This window comes from Pseudopipra pipra, chromosome 20 (assembly GCF_036250125.1).
Source record: "Pseudopipra pipra isolate bDixPip1 chromosome 20, bDixPip1.hap1, whole genome shotgun sequence".
Classification (NCBI taxonomy): Eukaryota; Metazoa; Chordata; class Aves; order Passeriformes; family Pipridae; genus Pseudopipra; species Pseudopipra pipra.
Window position 1 is genome coordinate 6,170,631 of NC_087568.1, and position 25,674 is coordinate 6,196,304.

Sequence of the window (25,674 nt, forward strand, 5' to 3'; positions counted from 1 at the left end):
GGAACAAACCTGAGTGCTAGTACAGGTTGGGGGCTGACCTGCTGGAAATTAGCTCTGCAGAAAAGGCCCTGGTGGTCCTGGTGGACAACTGGCTGTCCATGAGCCAGCACTGTGTCCTTGTGGCCAAGAAGGCCAATGGAATCCTGGGGTGCATTAGGAAGAGCATTGCCAGCAGGTCAAGGAGGTGATCCTGCTCCTCTATTCAGTCCTAGGGACTGTATCTGGAGTGCTGTGTTCAGTTCTGGGCTCCTCAGGACAAGAGAGACATGGAGCTCCTGCAACAGGTCCAGTAGAGGGGAAATGAGGATAACTGAGGGACTGGAGCAGGGAGGTTAGACTCGATGACCCACTGTGGTCCCTGCCAACCTGTCCCGTTCTGTGATTCTGTGACACCTGATGGGCTGTCTGGGGCCAGGTGGGGCTGGATTCAGCAGGGTGGTCCCCCCAGACAGCCCTTCCTGGGCTCTGCTCCCCCAGGGGGGTTCGTCTAAAGGACACCCACAGGACAGGGAACTCCCTTGAGGAACAGCATAAAAGTTTATTATATGTAAGAAACAAACCCATGAGATATGTACACATATTTACAGGACAAAATGAATGAGCCTAATTATTTACAACATTCTTCATCCTTCACAAGTCTGTACATCGAGAAGTGATCGTGAAAATGTATTTACACGCGTGATCCAGCAGCCGTGGGTGAGACAGAGGGGGAAAAGAAATGGAACTGAAGGGTGAGGTGAGGGGCATTGTGTAGTCATGGACCTCAGCAGGGCTGGGTGGTGGAGACCAGTGCTGGCGTGCCCAGATGTTGTCCCCATCCTTCAGGGTAGCAATGTGGAGCTCCTGCCCTGTTGTGTCCTGAGGAGGTGAGTGACAGATTCGAGGTGGCTGCTTTTCCTCCTCTTTGTCTCAGAATTGCTGCCCTGTGCCCCAGCACCTTTCTGGGCCATCTCTCCTCCTCCAAGTGCTGGGTCCCTGGTCCCATCCCATGCCCCACAGCTGCCAGAGGGGTGCAGGCTGGGAGCTGGGGGGTCTCCCAGGGCCTGGGGGGGGGTCACAGCTCGCTGAAGCGCACCGCTGGCTCCAGCTTGTGGGACAGGGCAGTGAGGACCTTGTCGAACTTCTCGTAGCGCTCGGCCTGGCTGCTCTCAGCCCCACGGCTGCCCCAGAGCAGCCGCAGCTGGAACTCGGTGCTGAAGATCTCCAGCAGCTCCGCTCTGCCCTGGAAACCTGCAGGGAGGGAGAGTCAGTTCCCCAGGATGGGATAGGGACCCTGTGCCCACGGGATGCTCCATCCTGGAGCTGCACACTGGGACTGTGGCAGAGGGAAAGGGGCTCTGCTGTCCCCACTGCTTACCCTGCAGCTTCACCTCAGCATTGGTGTGGTAGAGCCCACCGTGGTGGGCCACCATCCGTGCCGCCTCCAGGTGGGCCATGACCACCTCCACGCCGTTGTCGGTGGCCTCCCAGGGCTCGAGGCTGTCCGTGAGAGCCTTGTCCCGCTCCAGGAGAGTCACGAGGGGTATGATGTGGGGAAAGGTGGTGTTGGTCAGCGGCGGCCCTTCTGGGGAGAGAGGCACCCTTAGGACCCCATGCGGCCCCGTGACCCTGCATCCCCCTCCCCATCTCCCTGTGGCCACACAGCCCTGCAGAGCCAGGCTGCCAATGCACTCCCAGGGGAGGCTTTAAGGCTCAGCTGGAGCACAGCAGCTGCTGTGCCTCTTCGATTTGTGCCCGGGGCCATCGCCTTGTTGACACCAGCTCCTCCCAGTCAGGCTTTCTGGCTGTGCTGGGAAGGGAACACTGCTGCCCCTGCTTTTCCCAGGGCTGCAGTGGGGAACAGGTTTACAAACCCCAGAGCACTGGGCATTGGAGGGACATGGCTTTCATCTTCCCCGGCTGGCCACCCTGTCCCTGGGTTTGGCACTCACTGCCAGGCGAGTGCAAGGGTTTGGCTTGGCTGGTTTTATTTAGTTATGAAACACTTCCTTGGGCAGGAAGAGGCAGACAAGGCCAAATGGGCCCTGCTGGGTGCTGGGGCGGTTCAGCAGCCAGAGGGGAAGTGTCTGGCACTGTCTGGGACAGGGGCAGAGCTCTCAAACAGTGAGACTGTGCCCAGACAGAGTGGGAAGGAGCAGGCAAGCGAGAGAAGGGGAGTTGCTCCCAATACCTTTCCCTTCATTCAGGCTCTTCAGGAATGGCTTAAGCTTCTTCTCATAGAGGATTGCACCCTCCGTGTGCCGCTGCCGCAGCACCATCCAGGTCTGCTCCAGCCGGGCAATCTGAAAGGAGATGGGGCAGATGGAGGGTGCTGGGGACAGTGCAGCCCCTGAGCACCAAGCTCCAGGCTTGGAGGGTGCTGGGGACAGTGCAGCCCCTGAGCACCAAGCTCTGGGCTTGCAGGGTGCTCCCAGGAGCACAGCCTGGCCCTGGAGCCATAGACCCCAGCCTTGCACACAACAGTGCCTGCTGCTCCCCAAAACAGCCTCCTCCACCAGCACTCACTGCCAAAGATGGCACATCCCTGGCACAGAGGCTGGGTTCAGGATTTCTCTCCCCTCCCTGTGCCCCAGGACAGCAGCTTCCCCGCGTCGCAGCGGCCTTGAAGATGAGATGCAGGGAGGGGGCAGCCGTTCCACCTCCTTTGTGCAGGCAGGAAGCAAGACTTCCCAGCTGGGCTCGATTTAAAATTGAATTTTAATCTCCTTTCATCTTCCAAAGGGAGCAGTGTGGCCTGGAGACGCGGCTGCCACAGCCTTGAGACTGATTTGTATTGTACCGGAGGGCAGATTCATTTCCTCCCAGGAACACAGCCCAGCACAAAACAAAAAGCCCAACCACCGAAAAACAATCGTATCCTGGTGGGACTGGGCTGTCTGCTCCACGGAGAGGATGGCTCTTCCCCTTCCCTGCTTACATCCCAGCGGATGCAGCCCCGTGCCTACTGCTCTGGGCATTTCCCCCCCTTCTCCCACCCCAATGGCTGTTGGATCCTGCAGGACAATAGGGGGGAGGTGTATACTCTTTGGGCGAAGGGGCTGAGCCCAGGCCATAGGGAGTAAAAGAGTGTGTTCTCATACCTGTGTCATTTCCAGGGCATTCATCACAGCAGCAAAACTGAACATGTTGCCCATGGTGCTCTTCAGCTCGGCAGCCAGCTGGATGGTTTTGTGGAGCAGGGCCGCCCGCTCCTCCGTGCTGCCCGTGCAGCCCAGGATGTCCACGGCGATCATGATGGACATGGTGTGAAACCTGCCGTGGGGTGAGACAGAGAGCAGGGTCAGTGCAGGGTGGCTGGGGATGCCCCACCTCCACCCTCACCCCTGTGCCAGGCTGGGGACACTCCGGGGAGGGGGCTGGGCCATGCCCATCCAGTGGGATGGGGCAGCATGGTGGGCTCGTCCCCGCCGTGGCCGTACCGTTCCAGCAGGTCGAGGCGGAGCTGGTGGCCGTGGGGCAGGGTGAGCAGCTCCATGCCAGAGCTCACCCCCATGAGCCGCTGCATCTCCACCGTCACACCCAATATCCGGGCAACCTGGCAAGGAAGGTGAGAGCTGATTAGACCTTTGTTAATTGGGGAGAGGCTGAAGCATCCTCAGGCAGCCTCTCACCCCAGTCCAGCCTCTGCCTGCTCTGGCTGGTACAGAATGGCAGAGGCCAGCAGGGATGCTCCAATGCTTAGGGATGCTCTGATCCCTGCCAGCTCGGAGTGATCAGAGGGCAGCAGTGCCCACCCCTCCCGCCTGACCCTGGCCATACCAGGCAGTCCACTTTGGTGATGTGTTTGGCCAGTGTCTTCACATCCACCTCTGCCAGCAGCTCTTTGACCTTCTTGAGCACGGTCATTTCCAGGGGTTTGTTCTCCAGGGGGATGAGCAGGGACTGGAAGGCAGCAGGGTTGAAGGAGGAAGTCGTTTCCATGGTGGGGGGCACAAAGCCCATGAAGTCCGGCTCTGCTTTCAGCCTCTGCCCTGCCTCTGCTTCCCCAGAACTGTTCTCCACAGTCCCTCTCTGTCCTTCCTCCACCTTTAGCCTCTCCACGTAGCTCTTTGTTGGCATCTGCTTGGTGTCATGAGCTGGCCGGTCTCTGCTGATGGGTGAGGTGGGGTGCAGTTGGCAGTAGTGCCCTGAGTCCGGGTCGCTGTAGCTGTTCACGGAGGGAGAGGGGGAGGCGCGGGCATACCCATGGCAGGGAGTCGAATGGGAGCTGTGGGCAGGGTCTGGCAGAGGTTTGCTGTTGTTCCCATGGCACAGTTGGGGCTCGCTGGACCTTCTTATGACTGGAGAGGTCGGGGTGATCCCAGCTGCTTGGCAGGCATGAGGCTTTAGCCGTGTAACTGTGTAGGGAGCAGAGGAGATACTTAGAGAGCCTGAAGATGGGCACACACGTAAGGACCGTGGGTGCAGCAGCCCAGGGATGAGGAGCTCAGGGGAAAAAAGCCTTGCTGCCCAAACAGACTCAGCTGGTCCCAGGGCATGATGATGTGGCTGAGGACTGGCTGAGGTCCTGTCCTCAGCTCCAGCCTTCCATGGGGACACCTCTTTTTGCCATGCCAGACAGTTTCACTAGCAGAGAATGACACAGGGGCTTGTTTTTATAGCCAGCTCCATCCCTAATATCCAGGTCCCTGCATCACACCCAGCCTGACCCATGTCCCCACTGTCCCCAGTGGGGTGGAGAGGCGATGCCTACCTGTGCTGTAGGCGGGTGATGCTGGGTTCTCGGAGATGGGGGACATCGGAGAGTGCAGGTCTTGGATCTGGTCCACACTGACAGCACAGTTGCGAATGATGTCTCTGTGGTGGGGCAGGGACACACTGGGGAGGGGGGAGATAGGGAAGGTTAGTTCCTGCAAGCAGGACCTGGGTACGTGCAGAGGGATTGGGATGAGGGTTTGCTGCCCCATCATCTCCTTCCATGACTACCCATAATGAGATGAAACCCTAACAAGCTCAGCTGGAGCAATGAGCTGGCAGTTCCTGCAGCAGTTGGGAGCAGAAGGGGTCAGCACCCACATAAAGCAGAGACAGCCCTCCATGCAGGGAGCTTGGTCCTATGCAGCAGAGCAGAGCAGAGCAGAGGAAGAGGAGGAGGGGAGAAGGATGCAACAGCACACCATGCGAAGGTATCTGGGATGAGATGAATTCAGTTCACTCTGCTCCAGGGTGCTATGAGCAAATGGCTCTGGCAAAGAAGTCATGGGGGGTAGTTTTCTAGGGTTGTGCTGCAAGCTGGTGTCTAATGCTGGGTGTGTCACTCTATTTCTACTTGTCAGGATAATTAGGTGAACTATTGCTCTGACCCTTAGAAGAGCTGGAAAGTGCCTGGAAACTAGAGTCAGGGAATTGCATAACAAACAAGTCTTGGGCTGGTGGGGCAGCAGTGATGGCCTGATGCAAACACTGTGTGTCAATGGTGCTGCAAAGGATGCTGTATCTGGGAGTGCTGAGCACAGGGAGGGTTGGAAGGAGATACGGCAGGTAGTTCACTGCCCTGCCTTCTGTGGATGAGGGCTGGGCTGCTGTGATGTGTTTGGTCTTGAGCACTGGGCCTCTGCAGTGGGAGGAGGATGGGACAGCAGTGGCGGTGATAAGGGGTTTGGGGAAAATGTGAGTGATGAGGAAAGACTGATGGATCTGGGCTCTTCTTCTGGAAACACATATGCTCTCCTGGAAGTCTGAGTGTTTTCCTTTTCCCAGCCATAACAGTTGGTTGCCTGTTTTCTGCTGGCGCGTTCTCACCCTGCCCTTGGGCTGAGAAGGTCGGAGTGGTGAGAAAGCAGCTTGGCTTTAACAACAGGCTGTGTCCTGCTGGGGAGGCAGGAGGAGAGGGATCTCCCTTTGGCTGGTGTGTGGCCCTGCCTTCCCTGCAGGGCTCTGGGCATCCCAGGACTGCCAAAAGCAAGCCATACAGAGGAAGTCTCCTTCTCCACCTCTGGAGAAGCCCAACTGTCCCTCGGTTAATGTGAGCAGCTCAGCCTTGTGGAGCATTGGCCTCCTCCTGCCCATCAGGCTTTCAGCTTTGCTTGGTAACTCCTTGCAAATGCTGACTGGAAAGGGCTCTGAAACTAAAAGGGCTGTTCAAAAACAAACAACAAATGATCTCTTGATGGCTGGGACTGACTCTCCTCTCACATTTGCCTGGGAAAGCTTGGCTCTGTGGCTCTAACAAGCCCTGACATGCTGGTAATCCTGGACTGGGTGACTGTAAAACACTCTCTGGCTTCTGGCCTGCAATGCTAAAGTCGTGTGTGCTGTGGTAGCTCAGTGTGGCTGGCAGCCAGCCTAGGAGAAAACCTCAGTTCCAGCTGAGTACTGGTTCTTTCTCCCATGCCTCTGCTGGTCTCTCTCTTCCATCCCTGATCCCAAACCCCTGCCCTGCACCCGAGGAGCAAGGACTGAGCACGGCCCTCCCTCTTTCCTGGGGTTGATCCTCTGCTCAGCCAAGCTGGGACGAGGCTGTGTGCTCACCTGGTCGGGCACCCCTCAGCCCTGGTGATCTTGTCTGCAGTCAGGCCGTCTGTCATGGTGATGCTCCTTCTCTTGATGTGCCCCCCTTTCTGGGTGGAGGGGCTGTGGGCCCCCCCATGCTTCCCGTTGGCCAGCCCATAGCTGGCTTCCAGGTAGCGCAGGGGGAAGGTGCGGTTGATGGGGCAGTAGACGATGGCCCCGCTCTGCTCGGAGATGGCCTTGCGGTTGCCCACGTAGAAGCGGACGAGGGCGGGCACGTTGTCAAAGCTCTCCTGCTCAAAGAGGTACTGGACACGGGTATGGCCGTCGCTGGACTTGACCGTCACCTTGTTGATCTTGAAGTGGAGGGGCTCGTTGCGCCAGCGGCACGTCAGCACGTAGTCACCCAGGCTGGTGAGGGAGTCGCGGATGAGGAAGTCGCCGTTCCTCTGCACGAGGCTCTCGGACACCTGGCAGGGGACAGGGCAGGAGCTCAACCACAGCCACGCTGTATCAACCTGGGAGCATGGGTGGATGCTCCACTGGGGTGTTATTTGGGGCACTGGTTGTTCCCCTTGGCCTCCGAGCTGTGGGAGGGCATTTCCCGTGGCAAAAACAAGCAGCTCAGAGCTAATGAAGCTCTCAGCCAGAGGCTTCCCAGGGGGACAGGCTGGTGGTTCTGTGTGGTCTTGGGGTGCTCTTCCACAATATTTCAAGCAAAGGGTGCCCAAAGCCACCCACCTTCCCCTTCTCACCTCCCGGGGGATGCGGCCGTGGTACCAGGCATGGCTGCGCAGGTCGGTGCTGCTCAGCTTAAGCTCCTCTTCCAGCTCCTTGTGAAGCTTCTCTGGTGATGAGTCGAGGATGTATTTCTCCTTGGAGAACTGTACAGGGGAAGAGAGAGTGTCAGCTGTGCAGTGCTGCAGGGCCTGGAGAGAGAAGGGCTGGCAGGATCCCCATGTGGGGACTGTGGCACCTGCCAGGAACAGACCTGTCCCCAAGGGGCAGGTAACTCAGAGCTATATGTGAGGATCACTGCTTGTGCCCAAGGACGTGGGTAATGTGCCTGTTGACAGCCAGGTCCTGTCACCAGGAGCACTTGGATGGTCTCCTGGTGGCATGTCCCCATGGTGCCTGGCCACGCTGTGCCCTGTGTGCTGCCCCTCTGCCCCAGCTTGGAACTGAGTGTGGTTGGGCAGGAGAAAACCTGCCCCAGCTTCCCCTTATACACCTCCAGGGCTGAATTGCCCTAGGAAGCACTCCTCTGGGAGGAAACCTGCATTATTCCTCCTCCTTGAAACATCCAGAGTGTTTCCCCTTCCAAAGGGTTAACTCGCTGTGTTTAGCCTGATGGTGGCATGAATAGTAATGACAAATGTAAAGGGAACCTTCTGCATTGAAATGAGCTTTTACCCGGCACTGGTGCACCTGAGCCTGGAGGATGCAATTTGCCCCCTCCCTTCCTCCGGAGAGATAAGGGATGTCGTCATGTCTCCATTGGCTGGAACCTGCCTCTCTCCCTGCCTGCAGCTTGGCCAGTGTTCCCAGAGGGCAGTGAGGATGCCTGGCTGTGGATGTTCGGGGAGGTGAGCACAGGCTCGGGGTTCCCGTGTGCTCCACATGTGAGGCTGGTTCTCCTGGCTGGCTCAGCGGCTTTGTGATGAGTCCTGCTGTGGTGCCAACAGTGCTGCATGGTGGAGCAGTGCCTGTGAGCCAAGACTCCTGGATTCCCTCCATATCCCAGATGTGTGCTGTCCTGAGGTGGGGATGTGTGTGCCACTGCCACAGACTAGGGAGCTTGGATGAGGCTATTGGGGTGTCCTGGTCCAGTGTTCCCATGAGTGAGGGTGGCTCAGTGGCTGGCTCACCTCCGGTGGCAGTGCCAGTGTGGGGAGGCACCGAGGGCTGGCCCAGCTCCTTGGTGCCTGTTAGGGCAGGATGCTGGTGGTGTTTTGGAGGACAGGCACAGGCTTGAAGCCCTGCTGACACTGCTCTGGCACTGCCAGAGGAGCAGACTGGCACTCATGGCTGGCCTTGTGTGGTAGCTGTTTCCTGAGAGTACTGGGGGCTGCAGCCCCGTGCCAAGGCACCACAGACCTGCCTCAGAGCTGACCCCTTTACCCAGCACCTCATCCTCTGTGTCCCATATCAATTCCCTCTGCTCCTCTAGTGGTTGTGAATAAGGGAAAGTGTTGAGCATTGTGCTGCTCTCCTGCCTCGTACCCACTGCTCCAGAAGTGCTCCTGGGACCCCACAGGGTCCCTCAGCAGGACCCTGACTCCAGATCTCTCCTTCTCTAAGGAATATATTCCACCACCTTGGTAGTTGCATTCATCAGCCAAACTAGGCAGAGATCTTGTCCTGGCGACCCTGTTTCAGCCTGGGGAGAGGGAAGGAGGCAGTGGCAAAGGGCCTGTGTGATGGACTGTGCTCTCCAGGGCTTGCCCTCACCAGCCTGGACCTGCCCTTATTCCTCCCTTCCCAACTCCCAGCTGAAGTCAAATGGTGCTGGGAGAGTGGAAGCAGCCTATGAAAACTGTGGATTGAACTCAAGACTTGCTCATCCAACCACATTTGCTCTCTCCATGAGTGTCCTGTTGGCTGGAGCTGCAGGGACACATGGATTGTCCCCTCCTGACTGAGGGCTGCAGGGCATTGAGCAATCTCTGCTGCTCTGGGCCCTCCTGGAGACAAAGCCACCCGGTGCTGCTGAGCCCTATTAAAAATAAATGGTAGCCGGCGGATGCTGCTGGGGTCCGGCTGCCTCCTGGGGGGCCCAGGCCGAGCAGATGCCGTTTCCATGACAACAAATCCATTGCCACCGAGCAGACCTGGCTCGGCCAAGGGGTGGTGGGGGACCCTTGGCTGCAGCACCCTCCCTGTGACAGGGCTCACCCCAAAATCTGGGGCAGGGAGGGCCCCCCCAGGGCACCTCTCCTGTCTGTGCAGGCAAAAGCCATCAGAGCTGAGCTGGGAGCAGTTTGGAGACAGCTCTCCCCCCACCATCCCTGGAGCAGGGATTAGTGCCTGTGCTGCTCAGCATTGTACATCAGGGTTTTCCCCCAAATCCTCCCCATGCAAATGTGCAGGATAACAAACACAAGCCCAGCTGAGCAGTGTCCGGCATCTCCAAGCCCAGATTTGGGCAGCAGCCGGCTGGCATCCATGCCAGGAGCCTTGAGCTAAGCTAGCAGGAGAGAACAGGAGGTTTGGGAGAGGCAAGGGAGGTTTTGCATCTTGCAGACAGGGGAGGGTGCCCACTTGTGAGCAGAAGGTGCCAGGAGTCACCTTCTCCAGCTGTGTGGAGTGCGCTGTCCCTTCAGCTCCTCCTCTGGGCAGTGAGATCCCATCTGATCTGCACAGCCACCAAAAAGCCATTGCTTGGAGCGACTGCGAGTCTGCGATGCCAGGGGAGACAGCACAAGAGTGATCACAGGGAGCCCTTTTCCTTGGTGTGACATGACTCTGGGCACTGCTCCTCCTTGCGAGCCTCTTGCACTGTTACATTCCAACATGCTGCCAAAACCACCTGGCTGTTCCCCTTTCCATGCAGGAACAAGGCTCACCACAACCCCTTGATGCACAAGGCCCCTGTGCTGTGGAGGGACGTGCTTCCTCCGGCCCCCTTAGCCCTTCAGCAGTGCTCGGCTTCCCTCTGCTCCATCCACAGCGTGTCTCAGAGGAGCCTGGCCGGTGGCTGCCAGCTGGCCGGGCGCCGAGGCACTGGCAAGGCACGGCACGGCATGGCAAGGCAGCACAGGCCGGCTGGGCGCTGTCAGGAGCGTGTAAGCGGATGTCTGAGCGCCGCGCTGAAAAGGCACCGCTTGGCGCTCCCGGCCGTGCCAAGAGGACGTCTAAAGATGCCTCATGGACCAGTGTGAGGTCTTGCACACAACTGGGTTGGGGTGGGGAAAAGCCCTGACTTCTGTCAGCACCTGGTTGGGGTGTGTGGTGCTGGGCTCCTGCATGGAGAGCCCCCAAGGCCTCTTCCAGCTGGGCAGGAAGGAACGGGGATTAAAGCGGTTCTCCAAACCAGCCACACCAGACGAACCAGCTCAGGAGCTGCCAGAGATGATGCCAAGCTCTGCTGGAGGAATCCCAACCAGCAGCCAAGCTGAATTGGTTGGAGAAAGGACAGTGCTGCAATGGGCTGTTTCACAGTCCTGGGGCTCCTCTGAAGCTGCCATGCAGTGGGGCAGCCACCATGAGGAGGCAATCCTTGAGGCTCTCCATCCCTGCCCGCTTCCCTGACTCTCCCTTTCTGCTTTCTTGAGGGAGGAAGCACCTCTAGTCCCAGCTGAGTGGCAAGGACTGGAACTGGCAGTGGAAGGGCAAGAGCTGTAGGGATAGAGGCTGCTGATGGCTGTAGTACATGTGAAACAGCAGCGGCCGTTGCTCTGCCTGCTGTAAGGAGGGCTTCAGAGGCTGGCATATGGCTTTCTCTCCTTGCAGAGGTAATCTTATGAAAGCAGAGTGATTTCCATTTGCTTTCCTGCTCTCCCCTCCCAGATCTGGAGGAGTTGCAGATGAGGATGAAGTCAGCTTGGAGAGCAAGGTGTACTCACACCCCACCCCGCTCTTCTGCTGATAACATCTGAATAACCCCAAGGCACTGAGCACATCTGTTCTCCCTCCTGCTCTCCTGCTGCCTGCCCTGTGCTGGGACCCTTGCTAGGGAAACCCCAGCCCTTTCTGGAGTTCTCCACCCCTGTTTTGGCTGCTGGAGTAGATATGGGGCCTGGGAAGCAGAACTTGGAGGAAATGGAGTAACAAGCCATTGGGAACAGGTGTATGGGGAAAGCCACAGAATTGTGTGAGGGGTCTTCTCTGCTCCCTCCGCTCCTGGTAATGGGCTACTTCAGTGAAGTATTTTAGAACAATCTATCCCTCCTTGCTGAGGGATAGACGGTATCACAGTAAACCCAAGAGCCAGTCTGTGTGCCTGCCTGGTGCAGGACTGCTGTGCTCACCGGTCCAGCTGCCAGGTACCACCCAAGAATGGTTACTCCACCCCACACAACCACAAGAAAATCCCCCCACAAACCACCCTCAGGCTGCGATGGGCTCACTCTCAGTCTGCATGCCCTGCCGCGAGCCAGTATGTCCTGCTGATCTTGATATCCATGTGGAAAAGAAATCACTTGTTCCTGTCCTCTCTTGCAATGGCTCTAAGCATCTAAATGGCCTCTGAGAAGGCACCAGCCTATCTGCACACCCTATGGGTGACTGAAGGCATCTCTTGGCTATGTCACATCTCCATTAGTCCCCACTGGAGGCAGACCTTAGCTCAAGATCTTTGTCCTGGGGTGCACAGTCCTTCCTAGGACTGGTCCTGGCTACCCTCAAGGTCTCCTCTGCCCTTGTCTATGCTCCTTTGTGGCAGCTCTGGAGCAATTCTATGTGGCTGGCAGGGGTGGGGTGCAGCTGGGGTTGATGGCCAGCAACATCTGGGTGCTCTGAGGTGAGACCAGAGCCCCAGGTTGTGTGGTGGGGTGGCAGAGTGTGCTGCTAGTGCTGCCCCGGGGGAGCAAGTCTCCAGTGCAGTGATGGGGGGGGTGTATATACACATTTCCATCCATCTATATATTACTTATCTCACTCCAAGACGGCGGCAGCGGCTGCTGCTGCATCCCTTTTCGGAGCTGCTATTGGCCAGAAATGATGTCAGTGCTTCCCAGGCTGGGTGCACCGCCATTGGCGGTGAGCGGGGATGCGGCTGTCAGCTGGAAGCGCTCCAGTCATTCATGGGGACTTCAGTGTGTGTTTGCTGGGCACGCTTGGACACAAATAGATGGTGAAAGATCTGGCAGAGCCAGGTGAGCACTTAAGGCTTCACTTTTAACTCTTTCTGGGGTCGGGATGGAGTGCCCTCCATCCCCTCTCGCATCTCTCTGTGAGAGCCAGACCTGTCTCTCCCTTGTTCTGGCAGCAGCTCGCTGAAAGCACCCCATCACCCCCTGCAATGTGCAGCCCAAGGGCACGTCCCTGTGTTGCTCAGTGGCCTTTGGACAACTGGGAAAAGCTCTTCTGCTTTTCCCTCTTCACCCCCACTAGCAATCAAAATCCCTGGCTTTGCGCTGAGATCAGCCGCAATCATGACAAGACTTGAAATGCTGCTTCTGGGCTCCGTCTTACCCAGCATAATCTCTACAGCTCGGCACCTACCTCGCTCAGCAGGAGTACTGAATAAGACTGCCAGCTCTCTTGGCTGCTGGCTCCCTTCTAACTTGCAGTATGCCACAGCTTGTGCTTCAGATCTGAGCCTGCTTGGCTCCTGCAGTCCTTAACACCTTTGCTCTCTAACTCAGTAAATGAGGGAACCAATTCCCAGTGCCATGCTCCTCTGGTGTGAACACCAGTGTCCAAAAACAGGACACCTACACTTGTGCCCAGACAGTGGCGGTGCTGGAAGCACCACAGGACAGGTGACAGATGGATCCCAGCTTTCTCCCACCAGTCAGACCTGTGCAGTGCAGCGCATAGATGGAGACCTGGGCCAAGAAGCTGCGTGTTCATCTGGGCTCAGTCTCCCCTCTGTGCTCAGCGACGCTCCAAGCACATGACACCTTTTGGGGGATGCTAAACGAGGTTTAGCACCATGAGGTCTGCCGCAGGCGAGGGCTCCTTCCAGAGACTTTGCCGCCTGTCAAAGCGCAGGTCTGGGGGGGATGCGGCGACTCTAGCTGCGTGGCCCTGGCTGCAGAGGGGGCTGAGCTCTGCTCCGCGACCCCGGTGCTCCGCTCACCCCGCGCTCGCTGCCGCCTCGTCGAGAGCCGCCGGCGCGGTGCCCGCACCAGCTCCGTGCGAGCGGGGCAGCGCGGGGGCATCGCGGGGCTCTCCGGGGAGGCTCCCCCGCATTCCCGCTCTCCAGCGCTGCCCCCGGGGACCAGAGCTGCCTCCGGCTGATGCGGGGCCGCGGGTCCCCCCGTGCGCTCCCCCTTCCCACGGCCCCCCATCGCCTTCCCCACGCGTGCGGCACCGCGGGGACTCCGCGCCGAGCGCGGGGCAGCCGGTGCGGTGCCGGCGCGGTCCCGCCGCCGCCCCCCGCTCACCTGCACCTGCATGAAGGAGCCGCGGTAGAAGCAGCAGGCGGCCGCGGACAGGGCGCTCCACAGGCTGCACCGCTCGGTCATGGCGCGGCGCGCCCGGCGGGGGCTGCCCCGGCCCGGGCTGCACCGCCGCCGCTGCCGCCGCCGCCGCCGCCGGGCTTCAATTTCAGCCGCTTCCCCGATTACCTCATCCCTTGTCGGCGGCGGAGGGGCGGGCGCGGTGCGGCAGCTCCGCCCCGGCCCGCCCCGAGGGGCCGCCCCGGCTCCGGGGAACCGGCACCTCGAGGGGAACCGGCGCCCCGGCTCTGCCTGAGCCCTGCGGGGAACCGGCTCCTTGGAGAGGAACCGGCATCTCTGAGGGGTCAGGCATGGAACCGGCATCCCGGCTGTCCCTGCCCTGAGGAGAAGTGAGAATCAGCTCCTCTGAAGGGAACTGGCACCCCAAGGGGATCAGGCAGCCCCGAAGGAAACCTCCATCCCGGCTCCCTGCGCCCTGGGAGGAACTGAGAACCAGCTCCCCTAAGGGGCAACAGTATTCCCGTGTCACAAAGGGAACCAGCATCCCTGAGGGGATCAGGCACCCCAGCTGCCTGTGCCTTGAGGGGAACTGGCACCCCTGGGGGAATCGTGCACCCCTGAAGGGAACCAGCACCCCGGCTGCCCATGCCCTGAGGGGAACTGGCTCCTCTGAGGTAACTCAGCTCCTCAGAGGGGAACCAGCACCTCTGAGGGAAACCAAGAACCCCCCCGACTGTCTGTGTCCTGAGAGAAACTGGCTCCTCTGAGGGGAGGAGACACTGCTTTTTTTCCCCATCCCAAATCCACCTGCTTTCCCCAGTGATGCACATGGGTCGAGGGCTGCCTTGCCCTCACCCACCCTGTCTTCCTTCACCCTGTCTGGTGGTGCCTTTCTGGGGGAGACACTTGTGCCCACCTCACACGGTGGGGAGCTGGCTGCCTGTTTCCTGCGTAGGCCGTCTCCGACTGGTGTTTAATTAAGGCTCCACTTCGGTTTAATTAAGGCCACGGTATCACGTATGGGATGTGCGAGGCAGCACTGATGACTCAAAGCATTGCTCCAGCCTTGACTCTTGAATAAGCCTCCCAAATGCCTGCCTGAACCCACTGCCCTGCACTGGGGACAGGCAGGGGCTCCTTCAGCCTCAGGCAGTGACATGAACCCACATCCTGCTGTTCTCACTCCAGGTCTGGAGCACTGCATGGCCTGGGTTTGGCTGTGCTTTGGTAACAGGGGGCTTTGGGTTCCCATCTGCAAAGCATGTCCTGGCCCAAGGACCCCCCTGCCTCCAGGGCGATGCTGTGACCTCAGAGAGGTATTCCTGCTGCTACTGACCACAGAACCCTGCAGCCTCCCCACTAATTAATTCAAATGAGTCCCTCGCATCCCCAGGCAAGGAGACAGCAGTCAGGGCTGATGAGATACAGGTCCCTGCGTGAGCGCAGAACAAAGAGCTCAGAGGCGCTGGCCAGGCCCTCGCTCTGCCCCTGATTTTGCAGGAGAGAGAGAAGAGGGGAGAGCAGCAGGACAGGGATGAGGTGTGGGAGAACAGGGACAGCACACAGACTGCAGGCAGGGAACACAGGGCAGCAGGTGCTCACGGGTCCCATGGGTGCCTGCAGCCCTGCCGGGATGGGCAGGAAGCGTGGGCTCTCCTCCTCGCCTCTTGCCTGGGGCTGAGGGACAGAGCAGATGGCAGCATGCAGGGAGACGCTGCTCCAAAAAGATTCGACGGTGAATCATCCTCCTGCCAAGGCTTCTCCCCGTGACGGGCTCCATGGTTTCCCTCTGAGGCTTTCAGCAATGATCGAGCAGGAGCCTCATGGGGTGCTGCAGGGAGGTGTCCTCCAGCTGTGCTCATGCTGCCCCTCCTCAGAGGGAAGCTGAAAAGCCCTGACTGAGCTTTCGCATGGACAGGCAGCAGCTTCACTGGCTGCTGCTCTCCCAAAGGTTAACACCTTTCTGCAGCTCCTTCACCTGAGCAGGGGCCAAAGCTGAGCTGGCTGGGATGTTGAAACACAGAGCCAGGCGTGCAGATCCCCAGGCAGCTTAGAAACACCACCCCTTAGGCCATTATTAAAGCACATTAATTACCAAGTACTTATTGATCCTGGCTTTCTGACCCTCTCTAACTCCCAATTGCACCTCTAATCAGGGCAGGCTTTGTGATGGGAGCACTGGCCCTGGCTGGTTTTTGGCTGAAGCTCAAGGGCTGATGCTTGGCAGATCCTTAGTGCACACCTGGACACAGATCTGCCCATCAGCCTTTGCTCATGAGGGCTTTGCAGCACATCCTCTGTCTCCTCCTCACTCTCCTTCACTGACTCTTTCCTTCCTGTCTTTCCATTGCTTGCCCCTCACCGGTGTTTCCCCTCTGCTTGTTTCCCTCCCAGTCACAAGGACCTATTCCAGTGGTGGGTCCCAGCCCTGTCCTCCCTTGCTCTGAAGGCAGGCACAGCAGTCACCTTCCCACCCTGAATCCTGCAGGACCTGGGGCTGAACACCTCTGGGTGCTGAACACCCTGCAGCTGCACAGGCTGCCAGCCAGGCACAGTGCCTGCAATCAGCTGGAGTGTCCCCGTCATCCCGGTCACTCACACTCCAGATAATTACTTATTTGACTAAAATAGCTGCTGTCACTGCAGCCATCAGTTGACCGAAGGGAAGTGGCGTATAAATCACAGCCTGTGGGCACTGCCTGGACATTGCAGGGATGGGTGAGAAATAAGGGCCAGATAGCTCAGATCTGGGATCTGCCTGGATGGTAGAGAATTCTCCTGGCTCACCAAAAAGAGCTCAATCTCAAAGACAGAGCCATACCCACTGTTCCCTACCTGTGTTGTCTCAGTCTATTAACTCATGAGCCATAAAATGTGCCAGTCTCTGAGTGCACACACTCACAGTGCCAGGGCAAACACCCCAAATCATCTTGTTCCTCCCCTCGCCACCTCCTTGCTCTTGCAGGACTTGCCTGCATGAGCAGGAGTTTTCCTGCACATCCTGAGGCACCTCACACCAGGACCCTACCCTGCAAAGCCCAGGGTATTGGGTTTTCAGGGGAAAATGAACTCCACTGCAGCCAGACCCAATACACCCAGTCAGAGCCTCATTGTTGTGGCACACATCCACTTCCAGCCCTGTGAACTCCCACTCTGCCAGTCCCACATGGCTAAAGGGTGTGGAGAGGAGGACATCCCACCAGGGGATCACTCTGCACGTCAGAAGCCTCATCCAACCCTGCTGCCCGGAGGCTGCCAGTTGCCAGATTCAGCATGTGGGGTCCTCATTAGCCCTATGGATCGTGGTGACCCCCATTAGGAAGAGAAGATGAGCTCAGGGTCCAGCTAGGTCTCCTGATCCTGGCAGTTAGTGCTGCCACAGGGTGTTCCCACAGTTCCAGGTCTGGCTACAGCCGCCACCAAGAGCCCCAAGTCCAAAGATGAAGGTTCAGGGCTCTGTACTAACCAGACCACCCAAGTTGGACACCTCAAGTCACTTCTCAACAACGACGCCTGCCCCATGGGGCGACTGGACCAACCCTCCTCAAACAAACTCCCCAAAGGCCATGGCATGGCAGTGACCACCCGGGCAGGTTCCAGTGCTCCGTGCCCAAACCACACAGCATCCCTGCCACCCTTCCCCTGAGCCTGCCTGGCGCCCATCATGCCAGCAGCCTCCTGCAAAAGGGCCGCTCTCCTCCAGAGCCAGGCGCCTTGCTAATGAATTTCTGGCCAGACATGAAGAGTCCTCAGGAATGTTAATAGTTTGCTGGAGGATAAGCAAGAGATTTGGAGAGATTTACACCAACTTTCATGTGACAGCCACGAAAGTGGCTCAAACCCTTCCGTTTCTCTACGTGGGGGCGGAGGGAGGAGGCTGCGTCCGTGGGTGTTCGCAAGTTACTTGGAACATGAAATGCAGGCAGCTCCTGTGGGAGCAGCACTGGGGGGACCACATAGGGTTGGTGTCTCCTCTGCCTTCCCTGGCCTTGCTGGGAATTTGTTCCAGAGCCAAAGAGAGAGCCCAAAGGGGATGGTGGGATGAGGGGTGCAGAGCTGAGCACCCCACTGGGTGTTGGACCTGGCTGAGATCACACTCAGTGTCTTACCTTCACATATTCACTGCCCGACTCCAGGCCATCATGGTGGCTAGAAGGAAACAGAAAAATAAAAATACTTAAGTATTTTTATGATAGTCATGATAGTCAGGTCAAAGGTGATGGTGGCACAGCTCAGGGGAACAGGGACCTGTGCCCCTTGCCTTGCCATGGGGCTGAGAGAATGGCTGTGGTTTTGGGAGAGGTTCCCAGGGCCCCAGCACTGTTCCTGCCTGCTCTGTGCCCATTCTCAGCCCAGGGCTTATCCTCCCTAATGCGATCAGAGGAGAATGAGGCCTTTTTAGAGGATCTCTCCCCAAATCCGCTTGGGACTGTGTGAGCTGAGACCCAGCAGCCAGGCTGGGGTCCCCTCAGGTCACAGTGCTGGGGATGCATGCCAAGGTGGGGGACCCTGTGCCCTGTTCCCTGGCAGAGCTGCATTCCCAGTAGGCGGCTGTTGGGACACCACCCAGACAAGCATTTCTGACTTTATCTATGGCCTTGTGCGACCCCACAGAAATCAAACTCCCACTGAAGCCAGGGCTGAACTGCAACTTCCTGGCTGAGACTGTGAGATTTGCCCTCCCAGCATGCAGGCAGTAGAAACTCCCATTCTCCTTGGTGGCATGTTCACTCTTAGCCCTACTGACAACCAACCCACCAATGCTGAGGCAGCATTCTTTCAGCAACTTCTTTCCCATCATTTCCAGAGCATGTAGGAATGCTGCTACTGCTTTTTGTGCTCTTGTAGGTCCAGGTATGTGTCTGTGTGGAGGTATCCAAGAGGAACAACAAAGAGTTCAAATGGAGAGAGGCTGTAACAGCCCAAGCTGGGGTGCACTACCTTGAGGTCTTGCCTTTCAGAATAAAATACACAAATCCAGGTGTCTTTAACCAGAACCCAGAACTTAGCACCTCCCCAGTGCCAAACTTTGGAGTGGACATCCCACTGCTTGCTGAGGTCGCCTGCCCAAGCATGGGGCAGCAGCAAGAGCCCAGGGATGGCAGTGTGCCACAGCAGGGCAGGCAACTGCAAATAAGAAATAATGAAATCCAATGGCATCACAGACCTAGGATGTCCTTTCCCTGCCAGGAGCCACCTTGCTCCACCTCGTGCCTGTAGCCATGTCCAGAGACATACTGGGAGCAACTGGGTGTCCTGCACACAAACCTCTCCCAGGACCTGAACCAGTGGCATCCCTAGGGAGCCAAATTCCTCCTCTGTGGGGTCCCTCCAGATTGAGGATGGTGCCTGGTGGCTTTCCCAGAGGGGCAGGTGATCACTGCCAGACATTGTCCCACTGGATATCCCCCACAGCATTACAGTGGGTCCTGACAAGGTCAGCATGAGCCCCTCGGAGTGTCCAGCCCAGCAGCAGACAACTCCCACTTCTGTAACACCTGGAAGTGTTCAGAAAACATGTGGATGTTACTTGAGGACATGGTTCAGTGGTGAGCATGGCAGTGTTGGGTTAATGGTTGGACCAATGATCTTATTTTCCAACATTAAGGATTCCGTGATTCTCCAAGCCCACACTGCTTAAACCGCATCCCCTGCTGTCCAGCTGGGAAAGGGAAAAGGGGCTGGAAATCAAGCCCACACTTTTTTGGGGGTGAAAAAACAGAGCTGCATTTGGGAGGGGGGATGGACACAGACTCCCTTGGGCAGCTGCGGGCTGCCTGCCCGCCCCGGCGCTGCCTCTCCAGCCTGTTTGCCTTTCACACGCCGCAGAGAGCTGCCTGGTGCTGCGAGAGCCGTGAGAAAAACCGGCAGGAGGACGGGGGGCCTCTGGGCAGGAAATCGGGAGCATGGGAGCAGCTGGGAGACGCTGTGAGGGCCTGGGCAGGAGAGGCCCCCGTGCTGGGGAAGGGCAGCAGCTGGGGCCGCAGCCCCCCTGGTTCTGCACATTCCTGGAGGAAACGGCATTTTTGGGGGCAGACGAGCGCCTGGGAGAAATTCCAGGGCTGCCTTTGGAGTGCGGCGGTGGTTGAGCCGCTGGGAACCGGTGCTGCAGCGGTGGTACCGGGGAGCAAGGTTTTGGTGGGGTGGCTGTTCCCTTTGGGCTTGGGAAGGCACCACTGTAATTTGCAAATGTGCCAAGCTCCAGGCTGGGAACAGTCCAGGGGGATCCTGTGGGTCCAGCTCTAGTTTGGAGCCCAGGCTCTGGTTGCCTTGGGGCGCTGGTGAAGTCTGCGCTCCTGGGGAACCAAGTTTGGGCACCTCGTGCCTCAGTTCCCCCCCTGTAGAGCTGCCTCTGTGGAGGTTTTGGCTGGGTGCTGCCAGAGGGGTCTGCTGGCAGCATCAGGCAGTGCCTGTGCCCTGCAGGAAGTGGCATTTCCCGAACCTCACGCACGGCTTTGCAGAGGGAAACCGAGTCACGTCCGCTCCATGGTCTGCCAGAGGGTCATCTCCCGTTAGTCACCGTGTCCCTGATGGAGTCACAGCCACCACCTCACTCCAGGCAGCTCCACAGGCTGGGTGCCACTCCCTGTCCCACAGCAGCGCAATTTTCCCCCCTCGAGGACCTGATCTTGGCAAAGCTCTCCTCTGTATGGGCATCCTCAGCCCATCCTGCCTTGGGGTCTGTCCTAGGGATGCTCTAAGAGGGGGCAAGTGAAAATGTGCCCCAGGGCCATGCTTCCGCCCTCCCTGCATCAGGGAACATGCTGTTGCCATGGCCTGGCGGGAACAGACTGTCCCCATCCCCAGGGATGTGCCTGCGCAGGAGGAAGGGCTGGGGTGTGGCACTATCCTGGTCCCGCTTCCGCCCGCCCGCCCTACGGCAGAGCCCGGCCATGGGGACGGCTCCAGCAGACAGCTGCTCCCCGAGCTGGGGGCTATGGAAGGGCTCTGAGTAGAGTGTAGAGGGGCAGAAATGCCCCTGATGCCAAGAGCTGCTCTGGGCACTCTCCTGCCTCAGTTTCCCTGGTGAACAGCAAGGCTACACCCATCATCAGGGCAGCACCAGAGGATGCAAAAGAGCATTTGGCCCTCAATGTTAGGGACCCAAGTCCCCCCTCCCCATATTCAAGACCCCCAGGTGATCCACACATGTTCCCCTGCTGTTTGGCTCCCAGCCATGCTGGCTTGGGACCTAAGCAATTTCTACAAGCCCCGTGAACCCTCCTCGAGGTCCCTCTGCCTCTGCTGGGGCTCTGCTCACCAAAGGATGTATCAGGGCCACCAGCCCCCCAAACATCCGAGACTCTGACCCCCCGAACCAGCCGCAGCCCCCAGTGCCGGGTCCGCTGAGGTTTCGGCAGCTCTTTCCATGAGCAAACACCGCCACGGGCCTCGGTGGCCAAGCAGCGACTCCGGCAGCATCTGCGGTGAAGCTTTGTGCCCGCCCCAAGCAAAGCCCCGTCCCAGTCTCTCCCTCCTCATCCCCTCCGCTGTGCCTGTGTGCGAGGGGTGGCCGGAGGGCTGGGACCCCTTACCTGCCCTGTCCCAGGGTGGGAAACCTCCTGCCCACCGCTGTCATCGGCCCTGCGCGATCCAGCGAGTGCCTCTGCTTCGGGATGGGGAGAAGCTTTCCCGGGCGCTCTCCCGCCTTGCACTGAGCGTCGGGACTTTGGGGCGAGCAAGGCGGTGGCGGACCCTCCTCCTTCCCGTCCCAGCCCTCCTCCGGCCCTCCCTTCGCGGCCGGCAGGAATGTGTGGCCGGCACAGCCTGGCTTCCACTGCCGGCACGAATTTCTCCTCCTCACTCTGCTCCTGGGGCCACCCAGATCTCCCGAACACTCGGTGCAAGGGAAAGCAGCCCCCAGCCCCAGGGCGGTACAGGGGGAACGGGGGCGTCAGGGGCCACCTGAGTGCGGGGAGAGGAGAGTCAGGCCAGGGGAGGGGTGGTACAGTGGGACCTTGTTTTGGGGACAAATTTGGAGTCATTGCCTTCACCCGTGCCCGCAGTGCCACACACACTGCTGGGCAAGGGGATAAAAATCCCTCTGGCTGATTCTGAGGCCAAAACCCTCCAGAAAATCCAACCCTCATCTGAGAAGACTGAGCCCCCAAATTCCCCCAGAGTGTGGGATTGTGGTCAGAGTGGGCGTTTACTGGCAGGTGATGGAAATGGGGACGGGGCGTCTGTTTTCAGGATTTGCCCCTGTGCCTTGGGAGAGGCAGTGCAGCTCGGGAGAAGGGGGAAGGATAGAGGGGATGGAAAAGAGGAGAATGAAAGGTGGTGGAGGCTGATCTGAGCTCTCCACAGCACATCACGGCGCTGGAACGCAGCCGCCGCGGGACAAAGGGATGCCGGGGCCGAGCGAGGCTGCGAGATGTTTCCACCCCGTCCGGAAACAGGAGGGAGCAGAAATCCCACAGGAAACCTCGCTCCCATGGAGCCGCTGACCTGGCCATGGTACGAGTGCTCCGGCCGTGCCGTCCCACCGGCCAGGTGCTTCCCGCTGGCACTGCAGGCAGGGAGGGGCATCACAGCCACCCTCTGTGTCCCAGCCCCCTCCCCTTGCCCCGCGGGGGCAGAAAGGGGGTCTCAGCAGCAGGCAGAGCAAACCCAATGGGGATGTACCTGTCTGGGGAGCTCTCATCGGGACATTTTTGTCTGTTCTCCAGCAGATCCCTGTCAGCAGTCTCCACTCCTGCTGTCGTGTCAGGGCTTGGGTCGGGGTTCGGTGCCTCTGTCTGAGGCTTGGACAGAGGGGTCTGACTGGAGTTCATTGTCTCTGTCCCAGGGAAGGAGACATTCCCCAGAGGCTCTTGGTCCGTCCTGGCTGTTGCTGCCCCCAGGGTTTCCACGGGCTGAGCCTTTTCCTCCTCCTGATCTGCTTGTCTGGCAGCTGGAGGTGAGTCTGTGGCTGGGCCAGGAGGGCCAGACATCTTGGGAGACTTGAGGCTGGGGAGCGGGGCTGTCTGGGGGGTTTTGTAGCTGGGAGTCCCTTTCTCCCGGCAGTTCTGGCCACTCTTGGCTTTGCCCAGGCTCTTCCCTGCCTTGTCCAGGTTCAGCCTGGGCATGGTGCCCATATGGCTGTACATGTCCGACGACCGGGCGTAGGGGCCAGGGCTCTTGGGCATGGTGTTGAGGTCATCCTGTATGCTGTCAAAGGGCTCCTCCAGGAAGCCATGGGGAGGAGGGAGATGTGGCCTCAGAGTCTCGGGACAGCTGGGGACCACGGAGGTGCGCCGGAAGGTGAAGGAACGGGGGATGCTGCTCAGGCTTCCAAACCCTTTGAACTTGAAAAACTCTGGCAAGGAGAGGGGAGAGACAAGTGTGGGTTTACTGCCTGCATGGTGTGATGGTGGGGGGTCCTGCAATCCCTGGTCCTGGGTTGGGGTGGGCGTGGGGCACTGTACAGCCTGGTGTCACACTGTTACACCCAAATCTGCAGTCCCAGCCCAGCATGACATCCTTGTGGCCTGGGGGTGTATGCTGCTCAGGGTGTCTCTGCTGGGCCCTGGCAAACCCTAGCAGGTTTCCCCACCGCAGTTGCAGGGGTGGAGGAGGAAGCACCCAGCCCTGGTGAACAGGCAGCTCCAGAAATGATTTCAAATCTTTTCCTCCCGCCCTCTGCCTCCCAGGGCACTTTGGGCAGGGCTGTGCCCATCCCTGTGGCATCAGGGCAGCTCTGCAGGATGCAAGCATGAGAGACACTACATCTCCCCAGGGGATAGGGGTCCTGGACATGTGTGACCCGCTCACATGCACGCGGTGGAGCAGGAACTGGCCACAGGCGCTGCCGGCTGCGGGCGGGAGAACAACCTCCCCACTTCCTCACCCGGCCCCTTGCAGCCTCCCTGCACCTCCAGCTGCCACCTGCAAGTGCTGAGCACGAACAAAAATATTTATAACTCATGCGGGTGGCTTTGCATTTCACACCTCGGGCCCATCTTGGCTCTTTGTGCTGCTGCGGCGCAGCCTCCGCCAGTGCCGGTGCTGGTGCTGGTGCCAGCACAGGGATGGCAGCACAAGGTGGGGTGAAGCAGGTTGTGGCCACAGTGCCATAGAGCAGCGTTTCCCTGTCAGACCCCGGGTGCCTCTGGGGGTTTTGCAATGTTGGTGCTGCCCTGGGGCTCTGCAAAGCCTCTTCCCCTCCGGTCACCGTGGATTTGCCGGAGCAGGAAGCGGCTGCGGAGGTGCTGAGCAAGGATCTGGGTGTCAGGGAGCTGCTCAGGCTTTGGGAATCCCACCTCCTGATGCCATCCATGGGCCCTGCAGGGCATCCCTGCAGCCATGGCAGAAACCTCATGGCCACAATGGAGTTAGAGGCAAAATTGCTTTGGGTTAAACATCCCCTCAGAGTGCAAGCATCCTCTGCTGCCTGCTGCTCCTGGGGCTGCTGTGGGGTGGCAAAGGCAGTGCTGGGGACTTTCTCCATCTCCCCTCTCTCCACCACATAAGAAAATCCCAGCTGGGATGGGGCTGTGGGTTTTGCCAGTGGAAGGGTCCCAGGGGAGTGGAGGGACTGGCCCCCCTCTGGCGCCGGCATCGTGGCAGGAATGCAGAGAGCGCAGCAGAGGCCAGCTTCTGTGCAGCCCAGTGCTGGGAATAGGGTGAAGGCCACTGCCCCGGGGCTCTGGGGGAAAGCTGAGGTCTGTGAGAAAGAGCAGAGCTCCCTCCCGGTGGGTGCCGAGCACTTCCTCCCAGAGCAGCTGGTGGGAATCCCTTCCCAGGCTCCCACCCTGGCTCCTCCGTGTCACCCCCATCCCTGTGCTGCAGGAGCACCCTGGGCTGAGGGTCCACCAAGCCCCTAGCACCAGCTTGTACCCCAACCATGCACCCTGAAGGGTGTGATTTGGGGAGTGAAGAACCCCAAACCCTGTTGTGCATCCCCCTGGGTGCATCCTGGCCCAGCACAGGGCTGGGCTGCAGCAGACTGGTCCCAGTCCCAGCACCCAGCTCCAGAGCCAGCACCCAGGCTCTCCCCAGCCCTGGGGATGGAAACCCCCAAAGCCCCTCACCTCAGTGAGTTTCCTAACAAATGCAGAGCCTACCTCAGCTCCAAACATCCCTGGGTGGGATGACCCAGGGAGCGTGGGAGCACACACTCAGTCTCAGACCCAAACTCAGACTCACACTCACAGATTCACACTCACACTCATGCATCCTTCCTCCCTGCCAGGCTGTCCAGGTGAGCTCCCCATTGCCCACCCTGTCCCATGGCCACTTACTGAACTTCTTGGAGGACCCCCGTTTCTGGCCCTCGGCCATGGCTGCGCCGGTCGGAGGCCGCGGGGACCGAGAGGGACAAGTTTGTAACTGTGAAGCCCTTCCCTGCCCGCTCCTCCCTTCCTGCCCCCCCCCGCAGTCACTCATCGCTCGCTCGGCGTTTCCTCCCAGTGCTGTCATCTGCTGCCGGCCCCGCTGCTGTCCCTGCCTGCCCTCACGCTGTCCCCAAAGTCCCTGTGGCCACTCGCACATGCCCGGCTGCTCAGGGGCCACGTCTGCGTCCTGGGTTGGGGGTGCCTGGCAGGTGTGAACACCCAGAAACCCTGGGTGCCAGCCTCAGAGGAGGTGCCAGCCCTATGGATGAGGGTGCCAGCTCTGTGGATGAGGGTACCAGTCTTACGTATGGGGGTGACAGCCCTATGGAGGAGGATGCCAGCCCTATGGATGAGGCTTCAGCCCTATGGATGAGGGTGCCAGTCCTGTAGAGGAGGATGCCATCCCTATGGATGACACTCTAGCCCTGTGGATAAGATGCCAGCCCTGCACACAGGACTCCACCGTGCACATCTGGGGCTCAGCCCCTGCAGGGTGAGAACCCCATGGCATCACTGCTGGTGGGCTCTGCCAGGAGCTGTGCTCTCATGCTGGGAGACCTTGGTGTGCCCCGTGGGAGTGTCTCCATGCAGGACAAGGTGGCCTGGCCTTGGCAGGGATCTGGTGTCCGTGTTGTCCCCCATTCCCAGGGAGCTGGTTGTTCCCATGGATGGGACGTCACCAGCCATCCCTGCTAGTGCTCTATCCTTGTCTCCCTGCACTCTCCACCTTGGGGATCAGTTTCAAACAGCCCCAGACAGAACCTCCAGTTCGTCCTGCACCTGAACACGGCATAGCCGGAGGGATTGTCCCCATCTGGGCACAGGGGCAGGAACTCGGGGGC

At 59.2% G+C, this 25,674-nt stretch overlaps 1 protein-coding gene across 3 annotated transcripts; it reads right to left on the reverse strand.

Annotated features, from left to right (window-relative positions):
- Positions 1-518: 518 nt before the first annotated feature.
- On the reverse strand, positions 519-24,794 carry SH2D3C (SH2 domain containing 3C). 3 transcript variants are annotated; one of them, XM_064677043.1, is made up of 12 exons: positions 24,740-24,794; positions 22,143-22,815; positions 17,627-17,666; positions 7,206-7,334; positions 6,472-6,920; positions 4,694-4,818; positions 3,760-4,337; positions 3,420-3,535; positions 3,081-3,252; positions 2,171-2,282; positions 1,358-1,564; positions 519-1,230 (listed from the first exon to the last, which is right to left on the reverse strand). In XM_064677043.1, exons 1-12 carry the CDS (start codon positions 24,777-24,779, stop codon positions 1,055-1,057), a joined length of 2,817 nt encoding a protein of 938 aa, XP_064533113.1. In that variant the 5' UTR covers positions 24,780-24,794; the 3' UTR covers positions 519-1,054. The 3 variants fall into 3 exon arrangements, with proteins under 3 accessions (XP_064533113.1, XP_064533115.1, XP_064533114.1); XM_064677045.1 differs by lacking the exons at positions 22,143-22,815; positions 24,740-24,794 and adding an exon at positions 21,053-21,180; XM_064677044.1 differs by lacking the exons at positions 17,627-17,666; positions 22,143-22,815; positions 24,740-24,794 and adding an exon at positions 13,503-13,691.
- Positions 24,795-25,674: the final 880 nt, after the last annotated feature.